The sequence below is a fragment of the Vipera ursinii genome (genome assembly GCF_947247035.1).
Source record: "Vipera ursinii genome assembly, chromosome: 15".
Taxonomy (NCBI): domain Eukaryota; kingdom Metazoa; phylum Chordata; class Lepidosauria; order Squamata; family Viperidae; genus Vipera; species Vipera ursinii.
Window position 1 is genome coordinate 7,659,090 of NC_139528.1, and position 25,282 is coordinate 7,684,371.

General features: G+C 44.0%; 2 protein-coding genes across 2 annotated transcripts in view; both read left to right on the forward strand.

Moving 5' to 3' along the window:
- The window catches only part of ATG2A (autophagy related 2A), a 233,144-nt gene that overhangs the window by 170,015 nt on the left and 37,847 nt on the right, over nt 1-25,282 (forward strand). The gene's annotated exons all lie outside the window — the stretch shown is intronic.
- CDC42BPG (CDC42 binding protein kinase gamma) overlaps nt 1-25,282 on the forward strand; it is a gene marked incomplete at both ends in the record, with an annotated part of 77,795 nt that overhangs the window by 4,474 nt on the left and 48,039 nt on the right. Inside the window, one exon of the mRNA XM_083374166.1 lies at nt 23,524-23,615. Coding sequence (XP_083230292.1) covers nt 23,524-23,615 — 92 coding nt within the window. The remainder of the gene's footprint in view (nt 1-23,523; nt 23,616-25,282) is intronic.

The following is a 25,282-nucleotide window of genomic DNA, read 5'->3' on the forward strand; positions in this document are numbered from 1 at the left end:
TGCAAAAAGGGGGAGGAGGAAGAAGAAGAGGACTGTGGGGTCCTTGGTGCTCTCTGAGCTTGCAGATGTGGTGTTCTTGCAGATGTTTCGGTCTACGGAGATTCTTGACCATCCAAGTTCATGCTTCTCCCAAAGATATTTTTCCAAAAGGGAACTGGCCTTTGTTTTTTTCCTTGAAGACGTTTTCCCTTCGCATCCAAGAAAGTCCAGTTGCCTTTTGCAAAAGCAGCTTTGGAATTGCAGCTGTTTCATTGCCCAGCTAGGTAACATCATCAGTGCTAGAAGAAGGGCGCGCGGGGGTGGGTGGGGGGGTTTGCTCTCATTTTACATATTGGTGGCTATGGCCGTTTGCTTAGAGATCATTCGAAGTTAGGATGGGGGTGGGGGGAAAAAAGCGACAGGAATAACCGTTGCACCAGCCTTGCAGAGAAAGGGATGGCAATTTGGGCACGTTCAAGGTGGTTGCAGCGTCTCCCAGTCCCGTCATCAAGTTGTGCGACCTTCCTGGCCGTCTTCCTACAAGCAAAATCAATTGGGGAAGCCAGACTCGCTTAACAAACTACACAGTTCATTCGAATGGCCACGTTATTCGTTTAACGACTGGTAAAAAAATTGGTTGCCTTTAATGATCCATTTCATGGTCCCACCGCTTAGTAACGGAAGTGCTTCATTGTGACTGTAAGTCGAGGACTACCTGTATGGGTTCTGCAAGGTTGGTTGAGGAATTAGAATAGACTAACAGAGTTGGAAGGGACCTTGGAGGTCTTCTAGTCCAACCTGCTGCTCAGGCAGGGAATCTGACGACCATTCAGACAAATGGTTGTCCAAAAAGACTAAAGTCCTTTTTAATTCGAAGATGCGAACGAGTGGTTTGGCTGTAGTAAAAGTTTTGGTTTTTTTAAAAAAAATCAGCCTATTTGGGATGCATCAAGGGCATACACCAGGGACTCCCCAATCGTTGTTTCCGATGTATGGTTAGTGAAAATTGGCCTGTTAAGACAAGGAGAAGTAGCCACCCTCATCTTGTCTTGGTGGAGCAGTGGGCTAATGCTTCCTTAAGTAACACCAGCTGCCTGCAATTAGTGCAGGTTCGAGTCCCACCAGGCTCAAGGTTGACTCAGCCTTCCATCCTTCCCAGGTAGGTAAAATGAGGACCCAGATTGTTGGGGGCAATAAGCTGACTTTGTAATAATGCCGCTTGGGCCCCCCCCCGAAAGCCCTAATAAGCAGGCAGATACATAGAATGAAGGCTATTTGCTAAGCACATTGATTTGTGCTTCTTAGATTGTAAGCCGCCCTGAGTCTTCGGAGAAGGGCGGGATATAAATGGGATTTAAAAAAAATTCATCACGGGGTTATCCCAGAACAAAGGGAGCCACTCGTGGGAATGCATCTCAGGGGCCTGTCTGTGCCAGGAAGGACACAAGTGGGTGCCTACTCTGCTTCCAAGTGGATTAGAGAACATAGAATAAGAGGGTTGGAAGGGACCTTAGAGAACATTTAGACCAGCCCCCTTCTCAAGAAGGAGGCCCTAACCAGTGATGGCGAACCTTTTAGAGACCGAGTGCCCAAACTGCAACCCAAAACCCACTTATTTATTGCAAAGTACCAACACAGCAATTTAATCTGAATACTGAGGTTTTATTTAGAAGAAAAAACAACTCATACATTAACATCTTTTGTCTTGAAAGAAAAACACAATAACAAATCTTTGAATGATAGAAACAACTTTTTACTGAAAGGTAAAAGTTTGCCTTTGGCATGCTTTTGAATAATTCATGTGATTTTTTTTGCTGTTGTATGCATGCTGATAATTTGTCTAACCTTGGCTTATACTTTGTAAGTTTGAGAGCAAAACATGCAGCACTCAGGTCATCGGTTAGTCTGTTTCTGGTGTCAGATTTGATATAATTCAAAGCTGAAAACAGTGCACTCACTCCGGAGGCTTGTTTTGGCTAGGAAGGGCCTTGAGAAATGGCTTTTTCCTGCAAAAATGTAGCCAAAGAGCAAGGCGTGCATGCCCACAGAGAGGGCTCCAAGTGCCCCCTCTGGCACGCGTGCCATAGGTTCGCCACCACTGCCCTATACCATTGCTGGAGGCTTTTAAGAAGAGACTGGACAGCCATTTATCCGAAATGGTACACGTCTCCTGCTCGAGCGAGGGGTTGGACTAGATGACCTCCAAGGTCCCTTCCAACCCTGTTATTCTATGTTCTCTTCTTCAAAGCCTCCAGTGATGGAGCACCCACAACTTCTGGAGGCAAGTAGTTCCACTGGTTAATTGTTTTTCACTGCCACTTCTCTTGAGTTGTTCCTTCTCTCTTTGATTAGTTTCCCTCCGTTGCTTCTTGTCCTGCCTTTGGGTGCTTTTGTAAAGTAGGTGGACCCTCCCCTCTTCTTTGGGGCAGCCCCTCAGATATTGGCAGACTGCTATCATGTCACCCCTGGTCCTTCTTTCCATTAGGCTAGACATAAAGTAGTGGCCAAAATTGTGTCAAAGTCCTTTTGGGAAAAGTGTACAGTAGAAATGCCACCTTTGGTTAAGTTTCCATCCATTTTTCTTCTAATTTCTTTATAACTGCAGCCTTGTTCGCTGAATAATACTATTTTACATCGCTTTCTGGGCAACCAGTCAAGTCTTTGCACCATGGCTTTAATTTTATTACGTGTTACAAGCTCACTAAATGAAAGAACACACACACACACACACACACACAAACCCAACCAACTTGATAGCAATCACATCACACACTGACAAATGTCCTCCTCTTAGCTTCAATACGTGATGACATCAATAACCGGATCCTGCTGTGATCTGATTGGCTCATTGCCAAAACAAGATGACCCCCCGATTGGCTCTCTAAACACTCCTGCTCATTGGCTACGATCCGATGTTGGAAAGCTACCCGATATCAACCTAAGCAAGTTGTGCATCCTTTTTCTGGTTATTTGGCTATCACTTTTCATAGAACACAGTAGAGATAATTGAACAAACTTTCTTGCATTATATTCTTGAATAAATTATCTTTCCATTGATATATAATTTTACGGTACTACTCCAAAAAAAAAAAAGTGGTGTTATTAGCCATCAAACCTCAAAAATACACTTTCCCCAAAAGGTTTCCACAATTTTGGCCCCTACTGTACTCAATTCCTGCAACCGTTCTTCGTATGTTTTAGCCTCCAGTCCTCTGATCACCTTTAACCATAGTTGAAGTTAACCAACATAAGGTGTTAATATGCCAACAAACTGGGAAAAAATATTTTGGCTGGTGGAAGACGGGTGCAAGTAGTTCACTTGTCAGTCAGCCTCCTGTTAAAAACATTATTATTATTATTATTATTATTATTATTATTATTATTATTATTATTATTATTATTATTATTATCTTTGCTCCTGGTTCTTCGCTCCCCTTCAGAGCAGACAGTGTAAGTTTAATTAATGTATGGATTTAATCTCTTTAAAAAAGAAATTTACCTGATTTAAGTACAGGGCAACCTTGGAGTTTGCTAAAAGTAAATGATAGATTGCACTGAGCTTGCAGTTGGAGCAGATGGCCACGCCAAAGGAAAATATCTTTTATTGTATATTATTTCCAGCCTTATGATGGTCCTGGGGAAGCTGGTTTTTCACTGGGGTACCATAAAGTCCCATTTCGGGACCACGTCTTAAAACTGGTGAAGCGGGGTTGTGTAACCTTGACAGCTGAATTGCTAGGGAAATCACAGAATGTGTACAACTGCTAAGACCAGTCATTCTCAACCTCGACAACTTGAAGATGGGTGGACTGCAACTCCCAGAATTCCTTAGACAGCGCACTGAGGTTGAGAAGCAGATTGGCTGAGAGAGGCAGAGGTTCAGCTATAGAGTGAGGATGGGAGTTGGGTGGGTGGAGAAATGGTCAAAGCTTTCTGGAAACTGCCTGCCAGATGAGTTAGTGACAAAATCTATTAATTTCAGTTTTTTGTTTTTGCAGATTTATCTTGTTTGATTCTACTTTGCTCTCATTGATACGAATCATTGTTCAAGTTCAGTTCACTGAGAGCAAGAACTTTCTTAAAGGTTTGCACAACTATGTTTCTGTCTATCATCTATCCATCTATCTCTTTCACCTATCTCTCTCTCTTTCTCTCTCTCTCTCTCTATCATTTCTATCTCTTTCATCTCTCTTTTCTCTATCTCTATCATCTATCTCTTTCACCTCTCTTTTCTCTCTATCAATCATCTATTTATTTTATCTCTCTTTTCTCTTTATCTGTCCATCCATCATCTATCTATCTATCTATCTATCTATCTATCTATCTATCTATCTATCTATCTATCTATCATCTATCTATCTATCTATCTATCTATCTATCTATCTATCTATCATCTCTTTATCTCTTTCATCTCTCTTTTCTCTATCTCTATCTCATCTCTATTTTCTCTATCATCTATCTCTTTCATTTCTCTCTATCTCTATCATTTCTCTCACCTCTCTTTTCTCTCTATCAATCATCTATTTATCTATTTCATCTCTCTTTTCTCTCTATCTCTGTCCATCCGTCTGTCCATCATCTATCTATCTCTCATCTATCTATCTATCTATCTATCTATCTATCTATCTATCTATCTATATCCATCCATCCACCCATCCATCCACTCTTGATTTCTGTCTGTCTATCTATCTATCTATCTATCTATCTATCTATCTATCTATCTATCTATCTATCTATCTATCCTGGAGTATTTGTTTTCCATTGGAATCTGTTTCTGGTTGCAATTGTGGGTCCTGTATCGATGTTCTCCTGTACATTACCCCAGCTGTAATATATTCATTTAACTTATTTTTAGCAATGCATACTTGTGGACTATCTCTAAATATATCTTTAGAAAATAATAATAATAGGCCATCCACATGCCAAACTCTGGCAAACCATGATTCCTCAGTGGGAATGAACTTTCAGTCTGAACACCTGCAGTTCCATAGTTTTGTGCCACAAGGCAAACGAAAGAAGCAGCAGCAGCGTCCGTTTGATCTCAGCTAATCCCAGAAGGCTGCCAGACTCGGAGTTCTGAATTAGTGCTGGGGTGGGGAGGCCAACAGGAGATCCCGTCAAGAAAAGAAAAAAAATCAGGGAGAGCAGATCCGCAAAGTCACCCGGAGTCGAGCTTGGCTGTCAACTGTCCTCTCCTGGTCTTTGCCACTTGTGTGCAACGTTCGCCCCGAGTGCTGTGGGGAGTGAACAGTTCACTTCTGGGTTGCACAACAGCCTGGTGCCCTTCTTGCACAGCCAAATGTTTAGTCTTTCTTTCCTTGGTGGGGTGAGGGGGAGTCCTGGGGGAGCGACTTCGCTGATGTAATCCTTATCACCCCCTCCCCCTTTCCCAGTGGCGTCTCCTTCACCACATGAGTGGCGCTGCCAGCCAGACCTGTTCCTCAGGTTTGGGTGCTCCGTGGGTGTGTGCCCGCCTTGCAGTCGGGATGTTTTTCCTGGGATCCCAGAGGTACACCTTGGGCTGAAGACGGTCCCCCCCTCCAATGAGGCCCAACAGGGGCCCTTCCAGGCTGCAAAGAGAGAGGGCACCTAACCACGAGACGGACGTGGCCTTGGATGGAAAACCAAGGTTGGCCATTGCCTTACGACCACAGCTGAGCCCAAAGTTTCTGTTGCTGAGTGAGGCAGCGAGGTGCGCGCTACTTTTTCGGCCATTTTTGTGAAGCAAATCGCCGCAGCGGTTAAGCGAGGAACCCAGTTGTTAAGAGGATCTATCTAGCCTTTCCCCCTTGACTTTGCGCGTCAGGAGGTCGTTCAGTTGTTAAGTGACCCATGCACATCTGGCTTCCACCACTGACTTTGCTCGTCAGAAGCAGCTGAGTAGGTTACAAAGGGTGATCACGTGACCCCACACACACACACACCCCGGGACACTGCAACCGTCATAACTATGAGTCAGTTGCCAGGTGAGTTTTGATCACGTGACTGCGGAGATTCTGCAAAGGTCGTAAGCGTGAAAAACAGTCATGTCACCTTTTTCAGGGTGACAGGTAAATTTGAACGGCCGCTAAGTGAACTTTTGTAAGTCAAGGACTACCTGTATTGTAGTTCTTGTATACGGGCAGAATCCACCCAGTTCCTGGCTTCATTAAATCATAGAATTGGGTTCTTAAGAGGTCTTCTAGTCTAGTCTATTCCCAGCTTAGTGCAACATCTGCTAGGTCTTTCAGAGCCAGCCTCTGTTTAAACACCTCCGGAGTCCCCAAGAACAGCCTGGAGTACCTAGATTTGACATTTCATCTTGTAGTGTTCCTTGAAAAGTAATGGCTTGATCCAGACATACAACATAACTACCTCTGGAAGACGAGGGTGTTCGCGTGGGAAATTCTGAGTACCAGGAATAAAGTATGAGAGACATTTTGTAACATCAGAACCTGCTATGCTAGTGGTGGTGGCCATAGCTTATTGGATTAAATCACTGTTTCTCAACCTTGTCTGTTTGAAGACAGGTGGATTTCAGCTCCCAGAATTCCCCAGCCAGCCTATCCTGGGTGGACACCAAAATCTTCCAATGTTTGATCTCCTCTTTGTTTGTTTGGGTCACCTTCAATTTCCTTAGCACTTCACTTCCCCTTTTATATTCCTTTGTATTTTCATGTTTGACTTTGAAACTTAACAAAGTTATTAATATGGGTTAGACAGCATCACCACCAGATGGATTCGTAGCTGGCTGACCGGCCGTACTCAGCGTGTGGTCCTCAGTGGAACCGCATCTACAATGAAGGAAGTGTGTAGTGGGGTGCCCCAGGGCTCTGTTCTGGGCCCAGTGCTCTTCAACATCTTCATCAATGATTTGGATGAGGGAATAGATGGGGAACTCATCAAATCTGTGGATGACACCAAGCTGGCAGGAATAGCCAACACTCCAGAAGATTGGCTTAAGATACAGAAGGATCTGGAGAGACTTGAACATGGGGCTCTGTGTAACAAAATGAAATTCAATGGTGAAAAAAGTAAGGGTCTACATTTAGGCAAGAAAAACCAAAGGCACAGGTATAGTTTAGGAGGTACCTTGCTCAATAGTAGCAACTGTGAGAGGAATCTCGGAGTCCTAATGGACAACCACTTAAATATGAGCCAGCCGTGTGCTGCAGATGCCAAAAAAGCCAACACAGTGCTAGGCTGCATTAACAGAGCGATAGAATCAAGATCACCTGAAGTGTTAATATCACTTTACAAGGCCTTGGTAAGGCCACACCTGGAATACGGCATCCAGTTTTGGTCACCACGATGTAAAAAAGATGTTGAGACTCTGGAAAGAGTACAGAGAAGAGCAACAAAGATGATCGGGGGACTGGCGCGTAAAACATATGAAGAATGGTTGCAGGAATTGGGTCTGTCTAGTTTAATGAAGAGAAGGATGAGGGGGGACATGATAGCAGCCTTCCAGTATCTCAGGGGCTGCCCCAAAGAAGAGGGAGTCAAGCTATTCTCCAAAGCACCCGAAGGCAGGACAAGAAGCAACGGATGGAAACTAACCAAAGAGAGAAGCAACCTGGAACTCAGGAGAAACTTCCTGACAGTTAGAACAATTCACCAGTGGAACCACCTGCCTCCAGAAATGGTGAATGCTCCAACACTGGAAGTTTTTAAGAAGAGACTGGACAGCCATTTGTCCGAAATGGTGTAGGGTTTCCTGCCTGAGCAGGGGGTTGGACTAGATGACCTCCAAGGTCCCTTCCAACATTATTGTAGTAGTAGTAGTAGTAGTAGTAGTAGTAGTAGTAGTTGTTATTATTATTATTATTATTATTATTATTATTATTATTATTATTATTATTATAGAAAATCCTTGACTTACAACCGTTTACTCAGTGACCACAGTTACAACGGCACTGGAAAAACCGACTTATGATCACTTTTCGCACTTATGACCGTCACAGTATTCACCTGGTCACGTGATCAAAATTTGGACGCTTGGCCACGGACTCATGTTTACGATGGTCTCAGTGTCCCGGGGCCATGTGATCCCCTTTTGCGACCTTCTGACGAGCGTTAATCAAAGAGGAAGCCGGATTTACTTAACAACTGGGCCACTAAACGTAACCACTGCCGTGATTCCCTTAACAACGGTGGCAAGGAAGGTCACGAAACGGGGCAAAATTCACTTAACGGCTGTCTCGCTTAGCAGTGCAAATTTTGGGCTCCATTCTGGTCCTAGGTTGAGGACTACCCGTACTTTTAAAATAGAAAAACAAAACAAAACACAAAAAGAGCCAGGATGAGGGGACCCCCCCCTTAATGGTGTGACGATGGATTTTTTTTTTAATTTAATAAAAACAGGCTGAGTTTTGATGGTGCCGGGGCTGCCATTTTGACACTTTTTTTTTAATCCCATTTATATCCCGCCATTCTCCGAAGACTCAGGGCGGCTTACAAGCTTAGCAGTAGCCTTCATTCTATGTCTATGCCTGCTTATTAGGGCTTTCACACACCCCCAAGCGGCATTATTACAAAGTCAGCTTAATTGCCCCCAACAATCTGGGTCCTCATTTTACCTACCTCGGAAGGATGGAAGGCTGAGTCAACCTTGAGCCTGGTGGGATGTGAACCTGCACTAATTGCAGGCAGCTGGGGTTACTTAAGGAGGCATGTGTATATGTATATGTATGTATATATATGTATGTAAATTATATATTTAATCCCATTTATATCCCGCCCTTCTCCGAAGACTCAGGGCGGCTTACAAACTTAGCAGTAGCCTTCATTCTATGTATATGCCTGCTTATTAGGGCTTTCAACCCCCCCAAGCGGCATTATTACAAAGTCAGCTTATTGCCCCCAACAATCTGGGTCCTCATTTTACCTACCTGGGAAGGATGGAAGGCTGAGTCAACCTTGAGCCTGGTGGGACTCGAACCTGCACTAATTGCAGGCAGCTGGTGTTACTTAAGGAGGCATTAGCCCACTGCTCCACCAAGGCTCTTCCTGCCCCTCCTGGCAGGAAACGGGGAGGGTGCTGACGCAGAAACAGTCCACCCGTCTTGCAATTGAGCTGCTCTGAGTCCCATGCCAGTATTTCTCCATCGCTGTTGCTGGGAGAGTGCGGTCGTGCTCCGAGGGGGGGGAGTACAGTCATATCCAAATGACCTGGGGTCGTCCCACCACCCTCAGCTGCTCCTCGAAAGGGTTCAAATTCCAGCAGCAGGATTCACTCCCGTCTTGGCCCGTGATTGGAGGCATCACTGCAGGGGAAAACGCACAGCCCAAATGTTTGTTGTCCCCGTCAGCCCGGCAACCTGGCAAGGCGAACCTGCTTTGGTGGGCCTGGTTTGCGAGCGGCATCTCGGTTGAAGCAGGGCGGTGTTGCCAAGTGGGAGGGGGGGAGCAAACGAAGCAGCTGTGATTAGACAAAGTTGTGCCGTCACCTCTGTTTCTCTTATCCAACCTGTCCAGCCACAGGTGAAGCCTGACTCAAAAGCAGTGACTGTGAGAAGGACCTGGGGGGGGGGTCATAGCAGACGGTCACTTCAGCATGAGCCAGCCTCGTGTTGCAGCTGCCGAAAAAAAGCTAATACAATCCTTGGTTGTATAAACACAGGCATAGAATCAAGATCGCATGAGGTGTTAGTACCACTTGATAACGCCTTGATCAGGCCACACCTGGAATATTGCATCCAATTTGGGTCACCATATTATAAAAATATGTTGAGACTCTAGAAAGAGTACAGAGAAAAGCAACAAAGATGATGGGCTGGTGGCTAAAACAAATGGAGGAATTGGGTATGTCTAGTCTAGTGGAAAGAAAGGGGGGACATGATAGCAGTGTTTCAATATTTGAGGGGCTGCCACAAAGAAGGGGGAGTCAACCTATTCTCCAAAGCACCTGAAGGCAGGACGAGAAACAACGGAGGGAAACTCATCAAGGAGAGAAGCAACCTGGAATTAAGGAGAAATTTCCTAACAGTGCGGACAATTAACCCGTGGAACAGCTTGCCACCAGAAGTTGTGGATGCTCCATCATTGGAGGTTTTCAAGAAGAGACTGGACATCCACCTGTCTGAATCTAGGATCTTCTGCTTGAGCAGGGGGCTGGACTAGAAGACCTCCAAGGTCCCTTCCAGCTCTGTCATCTTGTTAATCTACGTTCCCGTTTTGTGGGTTGGTTGTCGTGGACTTTACTGGGAATGAAGGACGGGCCCCCAAGCAGCAAATAAGAATCATATTTTGCAATTGACTGACGAGGCTTTTTGTCAATGCCAGTCAATTGCTGAAATCAGAAATGAGATCATAAGAGGAAGAACAGGCATAGAACCAGTTTTAAGCTACAGGCAGTCCTTGACGTATGTTCATAATTCTGCTCACAATTCTGCCGCTGAGCGAGGTAGCTGTTGAGTGAATTTTGCCCTGTTTTATGACCTTTCTTGCCACGGTGGTTCAATGAATCATTGCGGAAGTTAAAGTAGTCACACGGTTGTTAAGTGAATCCCATTGACTTTGCTTGTGAGAAGGTCGCAAAAGGGGATCGCGTGATCCCGGGCACACTGCAGCCATCATAAGGACATGCCAGTTGCTGAGCATCTGAAGTTCGATCACGTGACCCTGAGGACGCTGCAATGGTTGTAAGTGTGAAAAACGGCTGTTGTAACTTGGAATGGTCACTAAATGTAAGTCGAGGACTACCTGTACACAGTAAAACAGCAAATAAAGACGTTTGCTCACCTTAGAGAGGATGTCATGGGACTCCATATCTTACAAAGCATTTACAGAAAGAGAAGAAGGTCAAAGAACACAAGGCAGTCCCAGAAGAGCATCAGAGACACAATACAACAGCAACAGGTAACAATGAGGAAGCAGCCAATCCTTGTATCTCCCTTGACACCCTGAGCGGCAAAACAGGAAGTAAAGAAGTCAGTTGCTCTTTGGAGTAAGGCTGCCTTTTGCATTTGGCTGGCATTGACAAAATCTCCCTCAGTCAATTGTAAAGGCAGTATGATTTGGACCAAGAAATCACTGGCATTGTCAAAATCCATGTCAGTCAATTGCAAAGTCAGCTTGGCATTGTCAAAATCCATGTCAATCGTAAAGGCAGCTTGATTTGGATCCATAAAGGACCGCCATTGTCAAAGTCCTTGTCAATCAATTGCAAAGTCAGCTTAATTTGGATGAACAAAGGACTGGCATTGTCAAAATCCATGTCAGTCAATTGCTAAGTCAGCTTGGCATTGTCAAAATCCATGTCAATCAATTGCAAAGTCAGCTTGATTTGGATCAGCAGATGACCGGCATTGTCAAAATCCATGTCAATCAATTGCTAAGTCAGCTTGGCATTGTCAAAATCCATGTCAATCAATTGCAAAGTCAGCTTGATTTGGATCAACAGAGGACCGGCATTGTCAAAATCCATGTCAATCAACTGCAAAGTCAGCTTGATTTGGCTCAACAGAGGACCAGCATTGTCAAAATCCATGTCAATCAATTGCAAAGTCAGCTTGATTTGGCTCAACAGAGGACCGGCATTGTCAAAATCCATGTCAGTCAATTGCAAAGTCAGCTTGGCATTGTCAAAATCCATGTCAATCAACTGCAAAGTCAGCTTGATTTGGATCAACAGAGGACCAGCATTGTCAAAATCCATGTCAATCAACTGCAAAGTCAGCTTGATTTGGATCAACAGAGGACCAGCATTGTCAAAATCCATGTCAATCAATTGCAAAGTCAGCTTGATTTGGCTCAACAGAGGACCGGCATTGTCAAAATCCATGTCAGTCAATTGCTAAGTCAGCTTGGCATTGTCAAAATCCATGTCAATCAACTGCAAAGTCAGCTTGATTTGGATCAGCAGATGACCGGCATTGTCAAAATCCATGCCAGTCTATTGCAAAGTCAGCTTGATTTGGATCAACAGAGGACTGGCATTGTCAAAATCCATGTCAATCAACTGCAAAGTCAGCTTGATTTGGATCAACAGAGGACCGACATTGTCAAAATCCATGCCAGTCTATTGCAAAGTCAGCTTGATTTGGATCAACAGAGGACCGGCATTGTCAAAATCCATGTCAATCAACTGCAAAGTCAGCTTGATTTGGATCAACAGAGGACCAGCATTGTCAAAATCCATGTCAATCAATTGCAAAGTCAGCTTGATTTGGCTCAACAGAGGACCGGCATTGTCAAAATCCATGTCAGTCAATTGCAAAGTCAGCTTGGCATTGTCAAAATCCATGTCAATCAACTGCAAAGTCAGCTTGATTTGGATCAACAGAGGACCAGCATTGTCAAAATCCATGTCAGTCAATTGCAAAGTCAGCTTGGCATTGTCAAAATCCATGTCAATCAACTGCAAAGTCAGCTTGATTTGGATCAACAGAGGACCAGCATTGTCAAAATCCATGTCAGTCAATTGCAAAAGGCAGTTGCACTTGGAACAGCTTCCATCGTGCTTTTAAGCCATCAAAGATCCACATCTGCCTATCCCAGGTCCTGGGGCAGGACTCCAGAGGTATACAAAAAGGCCAAATCCACTCTCAACATTTGGCTGACTGTGCAACCAAGTCTAATTTATTAAAGTTATAGGAAATTGCCTAATTCTGAGCAATTTTGAAAATAAACAAAACCAAAATAAATATAAATAAATTTATGTAGAAGTAGACAAAGTGAACCAAGGAATTATATTGCCAGGACTATACGGTTAGTGCTCAAGGTACTGCTGCTCCTCGACTTACAACAGTTCATTTAGTCACCGAAGTTACAACGGCACTGAAAAATGTGACCTACGACCGTTTTTCACACTTACGACCGTTTGTAGCCTCCCCATGGTCACGTGATTTACACTCGGATGCTCGACAACTGACTCCCATTTATGACGTCCCGAGTCACGTGATTCCCTTTTTGCGACCTTCTGACCAGCAAAGTCAATGGGAAAAGCGGATTCACTTAACGACCGTGCGACTAATTTACCGACTGCAGCGATTCTCTTTAACAACTGTGGCAAGAAAAGTTGTCAAACGGGGCAAAACTCAAACTTAAGGCATTTCTCGCTTGACAGCATACATTTTTTGGGGCTCCGTTGCGGTCGCAAGTCAAGGACGACCTGTGTCGTTGATCAGAAATTAACCACAAAACAAGGACATGTAGCAATCTGAACCATGTGAAGCAGGAATTGTGAGCGAAGGGCCCCAAATTCCCAGCGGTTTTTCTTCAAATCTGGCGAGTTTCGCTGCTCTGTGCCGAACCGGCAATGCAACCAGACGGAGACCCAAGGAGGACTGTGCAGAGGGGCTGCTGTTTCGCACTCGGAGCCAGACCCAACAGCTGTTTTGGAGTCGGGGGGGGCACGACCCAGAAGGAAGAATTCTGTCACTCTGGGGAATCCGGGACTCAATCTCGGCACGGTCCCCACCCTGCTGGTTCCTGGAGGAATGCCGCCTGGCTGGTTTGGTGGGGCCTGCCTGGGCGTGAGCCGAGTTGTCCGTCAAGATCCAAAAGCCTTTTCAAGAGTCAAAGAGCCGGATCCAGATTCACAAGACCCAGCAAACCGGGGAGTAGAAGTTCCCACCGTTTTGCACTGGGCTGCTCCGTTCTGCCACCACGCTGGAAACCAATGCTGGCTATTCCTTTGCTGAATGCGTCCCCCTGGCGGGTAGTCCTCAAATTACGACCGTTCGTTTAATGGCCGTTCGAAGTTACGATGGCACTGAAAAAACTTGAGTTATGACCGTTGCAGTGTTCCCACGGTCAAGGGATTAATAATAATAATAATAATAATAATAATAATAATAATAATAATAATAATAATAATAATAATAATAATAATAATAATAATAATAATAATGTTGGAAGGGACCTTGGAGGTTATCTAGTCCAACCCCCTGCTCAGGCAGGAAACTTGGGCATTTGAGAACTGGCCTGCATTTATAAATAACATTGGCTGCATCCCGAAATCACAAGGTAGTTGCAGGTGATCCTCAACGTACGACCACAATTGAGCCCACAATTTTCTGTGGTTAAGCGAGACATTTGTTAAGTGAGTTTGGCTCCATTTTGCAAACTGCAACCGTAGTAAATATGAGTCAATTGCCAAGCGTCTGAACTTTGATCACACGATCCTGGGGATGCTGGAAAGGTTGTAAGTGTGAAAAATGGTTCTAAGTCACTTTATTTCAGTGCTGTGGTAACTTTAAACGGTCGCTAAATGAACTGTTGTAAGTTGAGGACTATCCGTATTCGCGACTTTCCCAGCCAGCTTCTGACAAGCTGAGACAATGGAGGGAAGCTGGATTCACTTAATGACCGTGGGATTCACTTAACAACTGCAGTGATTCACTGAACTACCCTGGCAATGAAGGTGGTGAAATTTGGCACGGCTCATTTTTTATTATTATTAAATTTATTTGCCGCCCATCTCATTTCTAAACGACTCTTAACGACATTGAAGAACTGCATCACTTGGCAATGGAAGTTCTGATCCCAACTTCAGGTGGTCTCTAAACGAATCATCGTACATTGAGGACTACTGGTACCTGCCCAGTGACTAGCTAAGATCAATGAGGATCACACAGCAAATTAACCCAATCAAGAAGAAACATAACTGCTTTTTTTGAGTCTGGCTTACAAAATACCATAAACCCCACTCTAGTGAAATATTTCCGATTGGCAAATACAGTTAATCCTTGACTTATCACCATTTGTTTAGTGACGGTTCGGAGTTACAACACATCACTGACAAAAACGACTTATGACTGGTTTTCACACTTAACGACCGTTGGCGGCATCCTCGTGGCCACACGATCAAAATTCGGACGCTTGGCAACTGACTCACATTTGTGACGGTTGCCGTGTCCTGGGGTCACGTGATCCCCCTTTTGAGACCGTCCGGCCAGCAAAGTCCACTCCGGTGATTCACTTAACAACTGTGGCGAGAAAGGTTGTAAAATGGGGAAGACCCCTTTGACAATGTCTCGCTCAGCAATGGAAATTTTGGGTGGGTCCAGCTGTAAAGCCATCTCTATCCCCCAAATCAGATTTCCCTTACGAAATTGGAGCGGTACGCTGTGTGAATGCACCTGGTGTCCCTTGATCTGACCTAGATTAAGCAGGTTATGTAAACTGAGTTGCAAGATATAAGCCAAATAAACAACCACCCCACACCAGCTAATGAGTGTTGAAAGGAGCTGATTCAATTCTATCACACTTCCGAGGGGAAGTGTTTGATTGTTTTCTGATCAAACAAAAACACACTTTATGTATTTATGCTAATATTTCCTGTAATGAAGTAACCCCCAGGCTTGCTTGCAGACAGAGGGATCACTGCTTGGTGCCTTTTCTAACGGCCGACTGTAATGTTATCATCTAAAAGAAACCGCCTTTTGCCTGATCATCTAACACGGATGATATACTGTATATCTTAGCTGAAACTTCTGGGTATATAAAATGAGAACGGTACGTTGTTGTCGTTGTGAGCTGCGAAGTCGTGTCCGACCCATCGCGACCCCATGGACGACGTTCCTTCAGGCCTTCCTGTCCTCTGCCATCTTCTGGAGTCCATTTAAGTTCACGCCTCCAGCTTCAGTGACTCCATCCAGCCACCTCATTCTCTGTCGTCCCCTTCTTCTCTTGCCCTCAACCTTTCCCAGCATGAGGCTCTTCTCCAGTGAGTCCTTCCTTCTCATCAGGTGGCCAAAGTATTTGATACTTTGAGAATGGTACAGATAGTCCTTTACTTATGACCACAATTCAGTCAACCAAAATAGAACTGGAAGGGGCCTTGGAGGTCTTCTAGTCCAACCCCCCTGCTCAAGCGTACCATTTCAGACAGGCAGCTATCCAGTCTCTTCTTAAAAACCTCCAGTAATGGAGCACCCACAACTTCTGGAGGCAAAGCTGTTCCATTCGATAATTGTCCTCACTGTCTTCCGGTGCTTTGGAAAATAAATCGACCTCTTCTTTGTGGCAGCCCCTCAAATACTGGAATACTGCTATCATGTCGTCCCCCCCCCCCCAGTCCTTTCTTTTCTTTAGACTGGCCAAACACAAATCCTGCAACCGTTCTTCGTATATTTTAGTCTCCAGGCCTTTAATCATCTTAGTTCCTCTTCTCTGAACTTCTTCCCAAGTCTCTACATCTTTTTTTGTAATGTGTTAGCCAAAACTGGATGCCGGATTCCAGATGTGACCTCACTAAGGTTTTATACAGCCGGTACTAATACTTCACGAGATTTTGATTCTATGCCTCTTTTTATACAACCAAGGATGGTATTTGCTTTTTTGGCTGCTGCCGCACGCGCCTGGCTCATGTTTAAGCGATCGTCCACTAGGACTCCAAAGTCCCTGTCATTTTTTGAGCCAGGTTTCGCCTAATCTGTACGTGTACTTTTGACTTTTCTTGCCTGAGTGTAAGATTTTACTTTTCTCTACGCTGAATTTCATTTTGTTAGATATCTCCAGGGCTTTTTGTTGTCATAAAACGCTCAGAATGGAGTTCCGGCACCTTTTTTGGACGGAACCTTGTAGGGTAGGCAAGGCGGGTGTGTGAGTTCCGGCACCTTTTTCTTTTACAAAAAAAGCACTGGATATCTCCCAGTGTTCAAGTCTGTCCAGATCCTTCTCTATCTTAAGCCTGTAACATCTGGGAGTGTTGTAATTTCCTGCCAGCTTGGTGTCGCCTGCAAATTTGATGAGTTCCCCATCTATCCCTTCGTCCGAATCGTTGATGAAGATGTTGAAGAGCACTGGGGTGAAGATGCAGCCTTATCCCACTGCTTACTTCCCTCCACGTAGATGTAGTATCATTCAGGGCCACTCGTTGAGGATGGTTTGTCAGCCAGTTACAAATGGATCTGGTGGTGATGCTGTCTATCACACATTTTTCTAGTTTACCGAGAAGTAGGATGTGGTCTATTTTGTCGAATGCCTCGCTGAAGTCTAAGAATACTGTGTCCACAGCATTTTGCTGGTCTACTAATTTAGTCACTTTGTCCAAGAATGGAATAAGATTGGTTTGGCATGCTCTGTTTTTTAAAAAACCCGTGCTGGCTATTACATGTTTGCAGATGATATTATTATTATTATTATTATTATTATTATTATTATTATTATTATTATTATTATTATTATTATTATTATTTTATTATATTATTATTATTATTATTATTATTATTATTATTATTATTATTATTATTATTATTATTTATTATATTTTCCACTATCTTCCCAGGTATTGATGTTAGGCTGAGTGATCTAGTTTCCTGGGTCTGTTTCCCCCCCCCCCTTTTTTTTTTTGAAGACGGGAACCACATCAGCCCTTTTCCAATCCTCAGGTACTTTCCTGATGCTCCAGGATTTATTTTTTATTTATTTATTTTTTATTTTTATTTTAATTCCATTTGTATCCCACCCTTCTCCGAAGACTCAGGGCGGCTTACAAGCTTAGCAGTAGCCTTCATTCTATGTATATGCCTGCTTATTAGGGCTTTCACACATACCCCAAGCGGCATTATTACAAAGTCAGCTTATTGCCCCCAACAATCTGGGTCCTCATTTTACCTACCTCGGAAGGATGGAAGGCTGAGTCAACCTTGAGCCTGGTGGGACTCGAACCTGCACTAACTGCAGGCAGCTGGTGTTACTTAAGGAGGCATTAGCCCACTGCTCCACCAAGGCATAAATCCACCAAGGATTTATGAAAGATGTGGCGCAATGGTTCTGAGATAACATCTGCCAGCTCCTTCAGAACTCTGCGATGTAATCTGTTGGGTCCCAATGATTTATATTCCTCAAGGTCAGATAGGTCAGATAGGTGTTCTCAACTGAGCCCCAATTTTTGTATTGCTAAGCAAGACATTTGTTAAGTGAATTTTGCCCCATTTCACAACTTTTCTGCCCACAGTTGTTAAGTGAATCACTGCAGTTGGTAAGTTATTAACACGGTTGTTAAATGAATCTGGCTTCCCCATTGGCTTCCCTTGTTAGAAGGTCCCCAAAGGGGATCGCGTGACCCCGGGAGACACTGCGACCGTCATAAATATGAGTCAGTTGCCAAGTGTCTCACGTGACCACGGAGATACTACAACGTTTGTATGTGTAAGTCATTGGTCACATTTTTCAGTGCTGTTGTAACTTTGCAGGGTCGCTAAATGAACTGTTGTAAGTAGAGCACTACTTGTAATTGCAAATTGTTTATCCACACAATTCTGCAAATTCACAGGCGGAGAGTGAGACAGATCAAAATAGATCTACATTAAAGTCTCTGATTAAATTTTGGAGCAATTCTTCCCAAGATTAAGAAGACCAATTAATTCAGCTAAGACCAATTAATTCAATGGAGATCAATGAATTCAATTAAGATCAATTAATTCAATTAAAATCAATTCAGTTAATTAAGATCAATTAAAACTTTGCATTTTGCACGATCTGCAGAAGTCTGCCAATGTTTCCCAAATGTACATAGTCTGACCCCTCCTGCCTGGCAGATGTAAGAATAAGCTATTGATTGAAGTCTACTTCAAGTGAGTTGAAATGGAAATACAATTTTTTTCCCTATGCAGGTAAAACATTCCTCATCTCCTTGTAATATTAGCATAGTAGCTTTTTAAGAAGCTCAAGCGGGGGCCACACCCCAAAAAGATTTATCCAAATAATTTAATTAGACCTTCTATGAACTTGTTGTTGTGTAGCCTACATTATTCATGGCATGGATAAAACGTCTTTTTAAATGTTTTTTTTAAAAATGAATTATTTTAAATAATGCTTTAAAAAACATGCTCTTATTTCAGTCATTAATTTCTCCTTCCTGGATCCACGAGGTCAGCTGAGCCTCCAAGCTTTCGGTGATAGTCATTGGTGTACTTGTGTAACACAGATATTGTAGTGATTGCATTCTGATTGCACTACCACGTGAGGTGGTGATTCTGTATAGTGTTGCATAAACAATACATTACTTTTACATGGGGTTTTACATGTTGCAGGGACTTAGTTTAATCTTTTTTAAATTGGTCTTAATTTTTGTAATAATGTTTTAAAATTATACCCTGTAAACCGCCCTGAGTCCTTCGGGAAAGGGCGGTATATAAATTCAATAAATTAAATTAAATTAAATTAAATACACGCAGTCCTTGACTTACAATAGTTTCTTCAAAGTTACGGCGGCACTGAAGGAAAGCGATTTGTGACCGTTTTTCGCCCTTACGACCATTGCAACATCCCCGTGGTCACGTGATTTACATCCAGACACTTGACAACTGACTCCTATTTACGACCGTTGCAGCATCCCAAGGTCACGTGACCCCCTTTTGGGACCTTCTGACCAGCAAAGTCAATGGGGGAAGCCAGATTCACTTTTAACAACTGGGTTACTAACTTAACGCAAGCAAGGTTGTAAAAATGGGGCAAAGCTCACGTCACAAATGTGTCACTTAGCAACAGAAATGTTGTGGTCGTAAGCTGCGGACAACCTGCATCAACTGATCAAGGGTTTGTCCCAAATGCTAAGCTATAAAACTAAACAGACTTGAACCCTGCCAGTTCTTCAATGGACTCGGATCAGGGAGCTGTGTGGAACCACTGTTCTCCTGCTTGAGCAGGGGGCTGGACTAGACGACCTCCAAGGTGCCTTCCAGCTCCTGTTCTGTTCTGTTCTGTCAATGCTGTGACAATGGGATGTTCCCGCTCTGACAACTGAGGGGAATTGCCGCCATTTTTCCTCTGCTTTTAGCTTGCTTTTTCTTCTCCTTAGGAATTAGCTGTAAAGGGGGGATGGGGTGAATGCTTGAGCTCGGCTAGCCATAATAATAATGCAGCTCCGTGGGAACTCAAGGACACAAACTGACCACGTTTTGGCGCTTCAGGCTAATTGGAGAATGTGATTTATTTATGACTGCTTCATGAGGGTGGGATTTGCAACTTGTTCCTTTGTATCCGGAGGAAGGGAAATTAGTTTTGGGTTCAACTGTGTAGGGCCGATAACTTTGTTTCCTGAATAAAATGTTTCTTTAAGGATGAATTTTTGCCTTGAGGTTGTTTTGATGGGTTTCATCTATCGGAACCTTTCTGTTCTGTTCTGTTCTGTTCTGTTCTGTTCTGTTCTGTTCTGCTCTATTCCTATTCCTATTCCTATTCCCATTCCCATTCCCATTCCATTCCATTCCATTCCATTCCATTCTATTCTGATTTTCTTAGTCTATTCTATTCTATTCTATTCTATTCTATTCTATTCTATTCTATTCTATTCTATTCTATTCTATTCTATTCTATTCTATTCTATTCTATTCTATTCTATTCTATTCCATTCCATTCTCTCTTAATTCTATTCTATTCTAGTTTCTATTCTATTCTATTCTATTCTATTCTATTCTATTCTATTCTATTCTATTCTATTCTATTCTATTCTATTCTATTCTATTCTATTCTATTCCATTCCATTCCTATCCATTCCATTCCATTCCATTCCATTCCATTCCATTCCATCTATTCTATTCTATTCTATTCTATTCTATTCTATTCTATTCTATTCTATTCTATTCTATTCTATTCTATTCTATTCTATTCTATTCTATTCTATTCTATTCTATTCTATTCCATTCCATTCCATTCCATTCCATTCCATTCCCTTCCCTTCTCTTCTGTTCTGTTCTGTTCTGTTCCGTTCCGTTCCGTTCCGTTCCGTTCCATTCTCTATTCTATTCTATTCTATTCTATTCTATTCTATTCTATTCTATTCTATTCTTAAAGAGGGAACCAGCAATTGTAGTGTCATCGTTAGGGTTAGTCCTTGACTTAACACCATTTGCTTAGTGACTGTTCGAAGTTACAACGACACTGAAAAAAAGCAATTTACAACTGGTCCTCGCACTTACGACTGTTGCTGTGTCCTCGCGTTCACACGATCAAAATTCGGACGCATCCCAGGGTCCTGGGATCATTATTTCTGATCTTCCTAGGCAGCTTCTGACAAGCGAAATCATGGCTGGGATTACATTAACCACCGTTTGATTCGCTTCATAACTGGCTGGGGAATTTTGGGAGTTGAAGTCTACATCTCTCAAGGCTGGGACCCAGTCCTGGCAGCTCTGAGAGTTCCCTCAAGTTGAGCAGAACCAAATCCTTGCCGGGTATGATCGAGGCCTACCTGTCTCTATGCCAGGAATGGCTTCGCCCGCGGGCAACCGATGCGCCTGGGCACATTTCGCTCCCAGCTCCGTTGCCGGCTGGGAAAGGTGCAAACCAAGGGCTGAGTTGGTTTCCCTAAACATCTTGCAAAGAAAAGTTGCAAAGGGCCCAGAGGTCTCCCCACCTCTTCTCTATGAATCTGGTTTGGCCCACTGGGGGGGGGCTGTCTATCACCTTAAGGACTAGAACCTTGATTTTATTTTTTCCCCCATAGCAACCAGCCAAGCTGCACCGAGGAAAGTGGCTTTCTTGCTCTGACCGAAGCAGGGCGGTGGGGAGGTGGCCTTCTCCTACATGGGGAGAGCAGGTTCACCCAGCCAGGCAGGACAGGACAGGCCGGCCGGCCGACCCACCCAGGGCAGCGGCTGAGCAGCTGCGGGCAGGAGAATGGCTTAATTCACTATAATTCTCACCATGGCTTCTGTGCATCCAGAATCTCTCAGGGAAGGAAGAAGAGCAGCAGATAGGACTCTAGCTTTTGGAAGCCCCAAGGACCTAGTGGTTAGAGCAGGGTTTCTCAATCTCATCAGTTTGGAGACAAATGGACTTCAACTCCCAGAATTCCCCAGCCAGCATGCTTTAAAACGTGCAGACTTTGACTCCCAGAATTCCCCAGCTATGCTTTAAGATTAATATATGGACTTCAATTCCCAGAATTCTGGGTGTTTGCACATTTTAAAGCTGCTAGGGTGGAGAAGTTCCCTTGTTCTGCAACTTAGGAATAGAATAGAAATAGAAATAATAGAAATAATAGAAATAGAAATAGAACGGAACGGAACGGAACAGAACAGAACTGAATTGAATTGAATTTTGGAGTTCTTCTAGTCCAGCCCCCTGTTCAAGCAGGAGAACCTTTGCCATCTCAAGACAAGTGACTGTCCAGTCTCTTCTTAAAAATCTCCAGTGATGGAACACCCACAATTTCTGGGGACAGGCTGTTCCCCTGGTTAATTGTCCTCACTGTCAGGAAGTTTCTCCTTAATTCCAGTTTGCTTCTCTCCTTGGTCGGTTTCCAACCATTGTTTCTCGTCCTTCCCTCTGGTGCTTTGGGGAATAATTTGACCCCCTTTTCTTTGTGGCAGCCCCCCAAATACTGGAACACTGCTATCACATCACCCCTTTTCGTTTCTTCTTTTCTTTAGAGTAGCCAAACCAAATTTTTGCTAAGGATTGGAAGGGATTTGGAGTGGAGGCCACCAGGCGATCACCTGGATATGAGCTAGGGCTGTGTATTCCACAAAGCAAAAACAGCCCAGACCAGAAGAAAGCAGCGGGCAAATCCATCCCATGTGGCTGCCAAGAAAACCAGGGCTTGGTTAGTCTGGGTCTTGCACTTGTGTGAAGCCCGAACAACCAATAGCCAGGTTCACTTTCTTATGTGAAGCAGTCAAACTTTTAGAAACCGAGGTAAAAATTAGGAGAAACTTAGCAGCTTTTTTAGCTGGGCCTGGCAGGTTCCTTACGTGAGTGCAAGAATTAACTCTCTGTTATAGATACTAAGTTGATGTTGAATTTAATTACGGCAGCGAGACTTTTAGTAGCGCAATATTGGAAGAAGGAGGAACTGCCTACTATAGAAGACTGGACTTTGAAAGTTTCCAACTTGGCGGAAATGGCAAAGATTTCAGCGTATTTGAAAGACCAATCGCAACAGAGATATATTGTGGATTGGAGAAGATGGATTGCATATATTCAGAATAAATATGGGACTAAAAAGTTTCATTTAGCATTTGAATAAGTACTGGATCTATATCAGGGGTCTTCAAACTTGGCCCTTTTATGACTTGTGGACTTCAACTCCCAGAATTCCTCAGCCAGCATGCCTGGCTGAGGAATTCTGGGAGTTGAAGTCCACAAGTCATAAAAGGGCCAGGTTTGAAGACCCCTGATCTATATGATGTATAACTAGTTAGTAGTTATTTTATTAATATTTTGACGATGAAGATTTAAAGCGCGACAGAATTTAATGTCTTATTGTTGTTAGCATATTTTAGATTATGCTTGTTTGTATTTTTATACCCTGTATTCAGCTCTGGGAAGTCGGGGAGGGGGGAGGGGAGGGGAGGGGGGGTTGGGGAGAGGGGAGGGGGAGGAGGGGGGGTTGTATTTAAAAATGTATTGTAAAACTTTTCAATTAAAAAAAAAAAGAATTAACTCTCTTCTGGGGTCACCTGAGTCACCCAAGCACCAAACGGGCTACAGAAAAAACAAACACAAAACTAACCAAGTTTAAAATGAATCAAGCTTGACACGCAGACCGGCTGGATTTTGAACGCATCCGGTTCAGCAGGTTTTCGGCTGGTGCCGTTGTGGCGAACGACTCCGTAAAACGAGTTTTGGGTTGTTGTTTTTTTTTAAAAAAATTTCTTCTCTCTCAAGCCTCCCCGTTGGTTGCCCGTGCGAAACAGCTGAGTTTGCGTCGTGAGGACTTTGAGATCCTGAAAGTGATCGGGAGGGGAGCCTTTGGTGAGGTGAGTCCCTGGAAGCGGGGGTGGGGGGGTGGGTTTAAAGCCATAGATCACTCTGGAGGCACTTTGGGTTCAGGAGATGCTTGCATTCACACGATGGCCTGACCTGCATTACATTCGACGTTGTTACGGCACTGGAAAAAAAGTGACTTAATAATGATCCTCACACTTATGACCGTCACAGCGTCCTCCGCAGTCACACGATCCAAACGGGGGCACTTGGCGACTGGCCTATGATTTATTGGTGACATTTGCCTTATCCTGGATTCATTTGATGGCCGTTGACGGCTTTCCCAGCCAGCTTCTGACACGCAAAGCAACGGGCGGAAGCTGAGTTGACTTAACAATTGCAGTGATTCGCTTTATCAACCATGGCAAAAAATAAATAAATAACCGTCGTAATTACCAGGCCTGATTCACTTAACCATCTTGCTTAGCAACAGAAATACCAGTCTCAATTGGGGTTATATGTCGAGGACTTATCTGTACTCATTTTTCTGGCCTTGCAGTTGTGCATTAGTTCTGGTTGGGTTCACGCAATGTCCTAAGCCAGGGGTAGGCAACCTTGGCTCTTTTATCACTCATGGACTTCAACTCCCAGAATTCCTGAGCCAGCCTGGCTCAGCTTGGAAACCTCTCCCTTTCCCCTCAGCGTGGCTGGCTCAGGAATTCTGGGAGTTGAAGTCCATGAGTGATAAAAGAGCCAAGGTTGCCTACCCCTGTGACCTAAGCAGAAACACTGACCAAGATCTACCCACTATTGGTGGCTGGGGTATTTGCAGAGGGGCAAAATCTCGGTCCACCGAAGCCAAGTCCTAGGTTGCATGAACAGAGGGATAGTATCAGAATAACAGAAGAACAGAGTTGGAAGGGACCTTGGAGGTCTTCTAGTCCAACCCCCTCCTCAGGCAGGAGACCTTGTACTATTTTGGACAAATGGGTGTCCGGTCTCTTTTTGAAAACCGCCAGTGATAGTGTACCCACAACTTCTGAAAGCAAGCCATCCCAATGATTAATTGTTCACTGGTTAATTGGATCAAGGTCCCATGAAATGCTAGTACCATTTTATACTGCACTGCTCAGACCACACTTGGAATATTGTGTCCGATTCTGATGACCCCTGACAGGAAGAAAAAAAGATGTTGATACTCCGGAAAGAGTGCAGAGAAGAGCAACAAAGAAGAGAACTGGAGGATAAAACACATGAAGAACAGTTGCAGGAATTGGGTCTGTCTACCAAGGCAACCTTGGCTCTTTCATGACTCGTGGACTTCAACTCCCAGAATTCCTGAGCCAGCATGGGGGAACTATGGCCCCCTCATGACTCGTGGACTTCAACTCCCAGAATTCCTCAGTCAGCATGAGGGAACTATGGCCCCTTCATGACTCGAAGACTTCAACTCCCAGAATTCCTGAGTCAGCATGGGGGAACTATGGCCCCTTCATGACTTGTGGACTTCAACTCCCAGAATTCCTGAGTCAGCATGGTGGAACTATGGCTCCTTCATGACTCGTGGACTTCAACTCCCAGAATTCCTGAGCCAGCATGGGGGAACTATGGCCCCTTCATGACTCGTGGACTTCAACTCCCAGAATTCCTGAGCCAGCATGGGGGAACTATGGCTCCTTCATGACTCGTGGACTTCAACTCCCAGAATTCCTGAGCCAGC